The sequence below is a fragment of the Anabas testudineus genome, chromosome 13, assembly GCF_900324465.2.
Source record: "Anabas testudineus chromosome 13, fAnaTes1.2, whole genome shotgun sequence".
Taxonomy (NCBI): domain Eukaryota; kingdom Metazoa; phylum Chordata; class Actinopteri; order Anabantiformes; family Anabantidae; genus Anabas; species Anabas testudineus.
The window spans coordinates 13,261,591-13,271,074 of NC_046622.1; the positions used below are offsets into that span (position 1 = coordinate 13,261,591).

General features: G+C 44.0%; 1 protein-coding gene across 1 annotated transcript; it reads right to left on the reverse strand.

Moving 5' to 3' along the window:
• Positions 1–240: 240 nt before the first annotated feature.
• On the reverse strand, positions 241–9,281 carry slitrk3a (SLIT and NTRK-like family, member 3a). The gene is made up of 3 exons (XM_026340579.1): positions 8,600–9,281; positions 7,875–7,962; positions 241–6,141 (listed from the first exon to the last, which is right to left on the reverse strand). Exon 3 carries the CDS (start codon positions 6,081–6,083, stop codon positions 3,369–3,371), a length of 2,715 nt encoding a protein of 904 aa, XP_026196364.1. The 5' UTR covers positions 6,084–6,141; positions 7,875–7,962; positions 8,600–9,281; the 3' UTR covers positions 241–3,368.
• Positions 9,282–9,484: the final 203 nt, after the last annotated feature.

Consider the following 9,484-nt stretch of genomic DNA (forward strand, 5'->3'; position numbering starts at 1 on the left):
AGAAAGGCCCACGTTCAGGTCTTGCCAACATACAAACCTCAGGAGGGATGTTGAAGGAAAGGTTAACCTCCACTGTGAAATTCAAATATCCCTGACATAATAGAGACAGATTCATTCAAAGCGTGCATGCTTACATTCCACACAAAAAAGAGAAACATTTAGCCAACCTTCACCTCCACTGGTTGTATTTATCTAACACCCCAGCAAAGTATGAAATCACTTGAAGATATTAGTGCAGGATAACAAGAGGATTTATTGGGACAAAACCACTCGGCAAGGTAAAACGGGACAAAGCCCAGCAGTCATTTGTAAAATATTATGGTGGGTGGGGGTAGAGGGTAAATGGGAGCCAAAATATGGGGCTATAGCAAAATCAGAAATGATCCCAAAACTTTATTTATTTGTTCATTTAGGGTGTGGGGTGAGGGTTGGGGTTAGGGTTAACAGAGTAATGCGTTATGTTTTTAATCAAAGTAAGTGCACACTGAAAATGCTGACCACATAGGCTAACCTCTTGGTCAAGGATAGGAAGGATTTGTGTGTGTCGGTGTGTGTGTATATGCATGTATCTGTACATGTGTTAAGGGTATATAAAGTTTAAAAGAAAATAAATAAATAACAAAAAAAGAAAAGAGCAGATAAATGCGGTGGGTCAGCAGAACATGATGATACAGCAATGTGAAACTTTCTGAGTAGAAAACAAAAACCACCATGCTTACAAAGGCTTCAAATGAAGGTGACTTCCACTCGTTTTAGAGCAACAATAATCGTCAACAAAATGAAACAATGCAGACAACACAAGATAAAAACGTCCCATAATGTGTCAGCTTATAGGCTGGATCATCGATGATCTATACTGGAAATGGCTGTTCTACACTAGCTAAGGACCTTCCCATTCAACAGGGAAGCATGTGTTTTTGCTACATATCTTCCACTTAGTGTAAGTTGACACATGTGAGAAACCGTCACACTCAGTTTCTATTGAGGATCACCACTCCTAATAAATCTATTAAAACAAAAACCAAATTGCATATCATGCCAATTCAAAAGCAAAACAGGAATTCACCCTTCTTCCCACAGATATTCACAAATGTATAGACATCAAGAGGGCATCTTTTTTTTTTTTTTTTCCCAGATTAAAACTGACTGTGTGTACTGTAACACAATATTTACTCATCAGCTGATTGAACTTTGTTTTTCTGTATGCTTCTAGTGTTTTGGTCCCAGAAAGGAATCATAGAGAAATATGAGTTGGGCAATTTATGGTTGCTGTGGAGAAGACCATTGAAACTTGAGAAATAGGAGATTCAATGCACAAAATATGAGCGATCAACAAACCTGAGCAAAACGAATCAAACCCAACATGTGAAACTCTCATTCAGCTCTTTCAGGATTTCTTTCTTGATTCACCTAAATACTTTTAAGATATAAGAGAAAAGAAGAGACTGAACTGAAATGAATTAAGTCTTTTCTCACTTTTTTTTTTGTATAAATATATATATTTTTAATAATTCATAATGAATAGGACCTATGATAAACAATGTGTGCATTACATTTTAACTGCATTCAATTTGCAAAATGAGTCTGAATGCCTTTTCATTGCCCCCCAGTGGTTTAAACTCATACTGCTACATTGGAGGGAGTCAGCAAATTCAAAGAGCTACTTCCAACCATGGTTTCACTCACTCTCTCAATTATGTCTGTTTATTAGTCTACATTAGCAATACCTGTCTAGATAATGGAAATCACAGCATGCCTCACTGATTTGCTGTCCTCTCTTATGATCCACTTGAACTAGTAGCATTCACTTGACTTGTTCTATAATTCTGTATCTTCTACCTGTTAGATTACGCCAAAGTGGGACCAATAATGTAGTGCACACTGTGAGATCTGTCAGGTGACAATGATAGGATATCCAATATTAATATATTGGATATGGATAGATAGATAATTTTGATATAATCTCCTGGGAAAAAAAGCCAAACTTGTCTTTCTATTGACCCTTTCCGTGTAATTTAATCAGGTGCTAGTCTGAAAATAACAGTTTAACAATTGTTTAAATTCAAGAGCTGTACTGAATTGAAATGGGTTTGCCCTCCACTGCATTCTTTTCTCTCACTCTGCTGGTTCACTCGCTATTTTTCAATCTCCAGCGGTATTATCTCTTGGTGGTTGACCACAGCTTCAACATGCCATTTTAACAAGACACCATATACACAGCCTGTCAATAGCAGTGCACACACAGGTTCCTGTGGCATCAACCCTTTCATCATTTGACTGAAGAGTTTGTTTTTTTATTAAGAAGGCTATACCAGACGCATAATCACTATACATTGATTTAACATTACCTTTACAATTAAAGTCTTCACTGAAATTACAGAATAAATATATGCACAATTTTCTTCAAATCTTTGTGAGAGAGAAAACATTAAAAGTGCCTCCTACAAAGCTGTTAGTGGGTGACGATGAGGAATCCAGAAGCAATGGATGGGGGAGGAGTTGGGGTCTTAACAAAGTGCATGGAAATATCCAGAAAACCTTGAGCGTTGTCCTATAGTAATATTCACAAATGTTTTACCATCCGTGCGTTGGCGCGTCCTTTTTACGAGAAGCACCCTGATATAGACAGAAGTCCTCAATAATAGTAATAATCATATTAATAAGATATAAAAAATTAAATAGAACACTGAACTGTAAATGTGTTGCAGTATCTCTGTTCATATTGGGATGTGATAGTTCTCAGTAAATCTCCTCACTTCCTGCACTGAAGCGAGTGCATGCAGCAAACTGCAGTTCATTTTAATATATATATGTATATTTATATATATATATTTATATTTTCTCTCTTTCAATCATTTCCTACAAACTTTATGTGCACGGCCTCCGGGTGTTTGTACATCTTAGCCAGGGGTAAAAGAGACCAAAAGGAAAGCCCCGTTAAGTCAGGGAGACGTCCTGCTCCCGTGTGTCTTGTCATGGTAGTCATGGTAACTCCATAAAAAGGGGTTTTGATTGACAGATGTATTTTAGGATGTTTTATTTCCCGGTGCCCCTCTTGTTCCTCTTTTGCTCTCTCTTGGGCATATAGAGATATTTATATATTATAAAAATAACGGCTGTTGACATTGCTGGCTACTCTGAAAAAAAGGCACTTCATTGAAATATCTGAGAATGGCCTCTCCTCCAAAGTGATTTGGGGGGAAACGTAACTGTAATATAGTGTTTTATTTTATATCATGCTGCTTTTTCAAGTTTATTTTTAAATATTGGTTTTGGTGATTTTTTTTTTTTTTTTTTTTTTTTTGAAAGTGGCAAAATGAACATGTTAACCTTATTTCGATTTTTTTTTTCTCCAAGGGCTAGAGATGTTAAAACCGGTAAGATTTTTCCAAGACTTCGAGGTAATCCGGCTTGGTTTGAAGTTTGGCCCTTAACTCGAGGTAATCGCTTTGGGACGGGTCAGGGTAGCAGCCTTTTCCCGCCGTGAAAAGCAATGTCTCCTTCAGCCGTGCATCCTGCTGCAAATCCGGGTACTGCATGCCTGGTGGGTGTGCATGTGCCACATGCATGTCCTTTAGTTTCGGTACTGTCCCATACAAACAGTCTACAAAGCCCACTGTTGGCGTGGGCCTCTGACTGTCAATCACTGTAGGGCAGAGCCCTCCATTCTCATGAAATCCTGCCATGTCAGCCGTGGTGTGGTTGACTGTGACGATGGTGTTCAGTTGAGAGTTGGAGACGGCCAGAGTCCACTCTCTCTCTTTCTCTAACAAGGTTCTGTAGTTACTGTTGCTACTGCTGCCATTGTCTTTCTTCTCTGAAAACTGCGCTCTGTCTTCCTCTGCTATCTCCCCCTCTCTAGGCTTATAGATGGGGTTGTTACACATCTGAGTCACAGGATGGGGGATGTAATCATAAACGTGACCATGTGCATGTGTGTGATTGCTGTGAGTGTGTGTGTGCATACTCGACGCTGGTTCTTCTGGCGTGCCAGTGTTACCCGCACTGCTCTGCCTTGGCGGGTCCTCAAAAATTCTGCACTGCATCTGGATCCCTGTCAGATCTACCTCAGAGCGTTTTCGGAAGGGCAGCTTCTTCCTGCGTCGGAGAACGAAGGCGAAAAGCCCGGCTGCCACGAACACAGCTGAGATGAAGAGAATGAGTAGGCTGAGGATCAAGACAGACAGTGGGACAGCTCCTCTTCCACTAGCCTGACCCATGTCTGAGCTCCCTGTGGTGAGATCATCCCCACCAGGCAAGGCTGGAGAGGGACCTGAAGAGTACCTCATCTCAGGGCAGATGACCTCAACCTCCAGGGAACGCAGGTCTTTGCCAAAAGCAAACTCAGGTGTCTTACAAATGACATCTCCGACCACGATGACAGAAGAGAGTTTTTCCAGCCACTGTTTGAGGGGGACGATATCACATGAGCAGTCCCAGGGGTTTTGATGGAGATCAATCTGAACAATCGAGGCCAGATGCTCCAGAACACCATGCAAAGGCAAGGAAACAAAGTAATTGTTGCGGAGGTTGAGGCGTGCAAGGTTTGTGCCAGCAAAGGCATCACTGGGGAGGGAGCGTAACAGATTGTCATTGAGGAAAACCAGCTGGAGCTTTGGCATCAGGGAGAAGGTGTTAGGTTGTATCTCACGTATGACATTATACTCAAAGTAAAGATAATTCAACATCAGAAGCCCCCGAAACATTCCAGGAGTGAGTCTCTCAATGTCATTCCCGTTCAAGTATAAACTTTTCAAATTTGGCAGGTTGATGAATGCGCCCTCCTGGACATAAGATATCCGATTATTCCCTAAATGCAGTAAATCCAAACTTGAGAAGTTCCAGAAGTCAGAGCGGTATATTTTCTGTATTAGGTTTCCACTGAGATATAATTTCTTGGCATTAAGAGGCCGCGGCAGGAGCTCAGAAATGTTATGAAAACCTTTCTCTTTGCAGTTCACTGTTAGCCCCAGGTCGTTAATGTGAAGGTTGCAAATGCATCCAGCAGGACAAATTATTGGGATGGGAGGCCTTGTTTGATAGCCAGCAATGGGGGGCTGGTTGATGCCTGGGTAAATGCTACGAGGGGTTGGGGGGTTCTTTGTGGTCCGTGGTCGTTTGGTAGGCTTGACAACTCTTTCCTTGTAATCCACAGAAGAGGCCGTGTTGTGAAAAGACGAGAGCATGGAGGAAGGTTTAGTAGGCCATGGGTTCTCGTTGCTGAAAGGGACCCGGGGAATTCCCAGCTTGGCCTCAATCTCTGCATCAGAGAGCAGTGGACAGAGCTCAGTGCGCTTGATTTCCCGTAAGTCTTTCCCATGTAAGTGGAAAGGATACTCGCATGTGATCTCGCCCACCAAAGCTGTATAAGGGATTCTCTCCAGCCAAGTTTTTAACTGGACGATCTCACACACACAGTTCCAGGGGTTTTCCTCCAGCTGGATTTCCATTAAGCTCCTCCCAACATACTCCAGTGTGCCCTTGTATGGCAAAGTCTTTAGTCTGTTTCCCCTCAGGTCCAGATGTGTGAGTGACACAGACCGGAAAAGATAATTTGGCAGCACTGGGATCAGATTGTCATTAAGTATGAGCACTCTCAACTTGTGAAGGTGCCTGAACGCACCACTTTCAATCCTTTTGATAACATTGTAGTCTGCTTGGAGATATTCTAAACTCTCCAACCCCAGAAAAGTGTCATTTCTGAAAACCTCTAGTTTGTTTTCATGTAGAAACAGTCGTTTGAGTATTCCTAAGCCATTGAACGCTCCAGCATGGATGTCTTGCAAGGCGTTATTACCCAAATTAATGGATATGGCATTGTTGAGATGGAGGAAGCTGTTAAAGTAAAGCTTCCTCATGGAGTTCCTCTGCAGGTTGAGCTTGAAGGGCCGGCTCCATATCTGGGAGATCTGGCTGACATTTGTAAATCCTTTACTGTCACAGTGGACATGGAAGATGCCCTCTTTGACCTCGCAGTAGCAGGGTTCGAAGCAGGGCTCGTCAATCTCCTCTGAGTCCTCTAGCAGTGGGATCGGGGTGGTCCATCCTAAGGCTATGGTGCTCAGCAAGGTAACCCACAGCATCCTTGCTGACACCAATGGGATGAAGTCTTGGCTCCAGTGACAGAGCCACTTCACAGCACTGCAACAGAGAAAAGAGAATGGAAAGGGGATGGGGTAGTGATTAGACACGTAAGCACACACACACACACACACACCCTCACAAAATGAAGTTTGAGGTGAGAGGTAGGCAGAGATGAGAGAGGGAAGGAAGAGTCCATTAGTTTCAGTGGAAGGAAAGATGGCATTGAAATGAATACCAATGAATTATAGAATGACATTGGAGACCACTTGCCGGATATTTCAAGCAAAATATAGGGCCCAACAATCCTGGAAGGGTAATATGATAGCCAGCAACACAAACAAATCTCTACACTCAAAACACTTACCGTCACTGTACAGGCGGTAATGTCATTTATTATACAGCAGATATGCTGGTGAGGTCGCAATAAATCACCCCAGAGATACTTATCGTCATGAATAAACGAAGGTGGGTGAGGTTAGTGATGAGGAGACACCGTCCTCCCGCTGTATTTATTACATAACAGAGACCTTAATCTGTCTTTCAGTCAACGAGAATCCCGAAAAAGCCGGTGGAAAGTGTGGGTGCACAGAAAGTCATACGCAGGTGTCAGCTCGACTATTATTAGGACAGGATGAGCGTTGTTGAGGTCTGAACATCGACCTCGTTAAAACCAATCTCTCTGTGTTTATATACTTTCGTCAATGCCTTACTGACATCTAATATAACAAATAGGGTAAATGTTATGGAAGCAGTGCCGAAGAGGCTACAGAAATGGGAATTTGCCAGTGTGAGCCTGAAAAACAGTGGAAAACCAAGTCCAGTGATTCGTGTCGAGTCTAGAGTCTGGAGGCGTTTTGCCCTCGGCGTTTTCTTAGGTCAAAAGCTCCACACTGAAAGACAATTAATCGAGACACTAATTCATTGTAGCTGAACCTGTCGTTTGCCAAAAAATAAAAAATGAAATTAAATCAATACAACTTATGCTGGCTTTCCCAACTGATGTCATTTGAGGATTAGAGGAGAAAACGGCGCAAGTGAAAAGCGCAGTGGGCGAAGCTGCTCGATTCTAAGGGTGTGTTTTAGTAGCTCCGGCCTAGAAATAGAGATATGATCTATGAAGAAACGAACCCCCCCCCCCCCCAAAAAAATAAGAAGAATAACGATGATGACAATGATGATGAGGAGAGTAAAAGTCAGATTTGTAATTAATCCGTGGTGTTTAGTGGGTAGAAGTCGGGCACAAGGCGCACACACATGCACACACACATAGCTTCTGAATATCTTTTATGTAGGCTGACTTTTCGCACCCCCCCCTCCTCCTTCCACCACACACACACACACGCACACACACAAACTGAGCACTGTCCGTTCAAACGGGGGTGCTGAAGATCCAGATGAGATGCGCTGGGAGCGTGTGTTGTAGCAGAGCCGCTGTCCATGGTGCTGAAATCAAAAGCCCAATAGCAGGGGAAGAGGAAAAAGGAGCAAAACAGGCTTTATTGTAATCCCCAAAAAAAAAAAGACGTGATAGGAAAACGCACCAAGGAAAAAACAAAAAAACAAAAAGATCCTCGAACACGATCCCCTTCACAGCAACATTCAAAATCAGTTTTCACTTCCCCCTCCGTGCGTAATCCTCCAGGATTGATTGATTCCACTCCCATGGTACAGATAAAAAAAAATCGTAGATGCAATCTCAAAAAAACGTAATAACGACATGTAAAGCTATTTAAAATAATTCGTGCCTTATTATATTCCCTTGGGTGTATCAAATAAGGTGATATACGTACTTAGTTTAGTGGGATTCCAACTTCACATATCCTCCTGCGGTGTGCCCTGTTGTTGCCCGGTGCGTCCCGCTCACCGTCCGATGCCGGGCTGTGAAAAAAGAGAATAAGAAATTAGAGTGGCGGTGCCGTTAGATAGGAACAAGAGGGGGAACCGAGAGGGAGAGATGAAAAAGGGGGAGCGGGGCACAGAGAAAAGGGGGGGGGGGGGGGGGGGGTGAAGAGATGCGCATGTGAATGAGCCACTAGGTTCTCCACGACCCTGCAGACTTTCACGAATTAAAGTGCCGCTCGTCGAGAGTGGCGATTTCAAAACGACCCATGGAAATGTTTTAGTTTAGTTTAGGAGACACGGCGGGTCTCAAACAAAGCTCCAATCTTACCCAAACCGTCCGGAATCCTTCCATCATTTCTGGAATTTCCCCCCCCCAAAAAAAATAACCTTGCTGACAGCACAGCGGAGAGAGCAGGGTGCTTATTGAAATACATGCCAAGCATAATGCAGCAGCCTTTCGTCGTGACATTGGCAGAAAAAAAACGGCGAATAAAGAATGAACGCCTATTGATGAGTAGACTGGTCCGTTATCCTCGAAATATGGAGAGCGCTTGTTGTCCTTTTTGAAGTCCATAGCTATGCAGACACCGATAAATATCTAAACACACAGCTTTAGTCATCGGCGTTATATTTGCCCTGTGGTACTGTTACGCACAGCCAAACAACAACTCACCTTAGTTTCGCAGTGCATTTGGAAAGCATCGGGGAAAAAAGAGCACTAGTTTAAATCTTGTTAGGTCTCTCTCCTTCTTTTCCCTGCTTCTCTCTCTCCCTCTCTCTCTCTCTCTCTTCCTCTCTCTCAGAGGCTGAGGCAAACGAGAGGAGAAATGAAGACGTGCTAGGAATGCAATCTCTCCCACTCTTGCTCTTCGGTGACTCTGACTCTATCCCTTCTTTCTTTTTTTTTCTAACCAGTTTGCTTAAAATGCAAGTCCTCGACTTGTGCCCGTCCGCTTCCTCTTCCTCTCCTCTCCTCCTCCACCTCCGTGTCCGCCGCCGCCGTTGCCGCCGCCGCCTCCCGGGTAAGCGCTCAATAACAGTGTGGCCGGGTGAGAGTGTTCTCCCCTCGGCTTCAGGGCCGTGTCTCTGTCCGGTGCAGCAATGGCAAGAGTCTGTGGATCATATGGTTGGGTCAGCTGCTTTTTTTTCCCCCCCTTTCTTTCCTCGGGTCCGCTTCCCTGTCGTGCGTCAGAGGAGTGAGGGACTGAGCTGAGGAGGTGGAGGGAGGGCGACGGGGTGAGAGACGCAGAGGAGAGCGATCTGGCGGTGAGAGAAAGAGGAGGGGAGGGAAAAAAGAGTGATGGGGACGGTTGCGCTATAGTTGTGGATGCTGTCGAGAGGAGGAGAGGAAACGAAGTGAAGGGAGCACAGAGTGAGGAGCGCTCTGGCTTTCGCAGCGGGGGCGCGCATCGAGGGAAAAAGAAATAAATAAAGAGTGAAGGAGCGCGCGGTGCGGCGTGGGTGAGACTGCCAGACCTGTGGATGACAGGGAGGGCGCAAGACGACTCACAGGCTACTTGACGTGTCTTATCACTGAGATTTATGTAATGATTTTCGT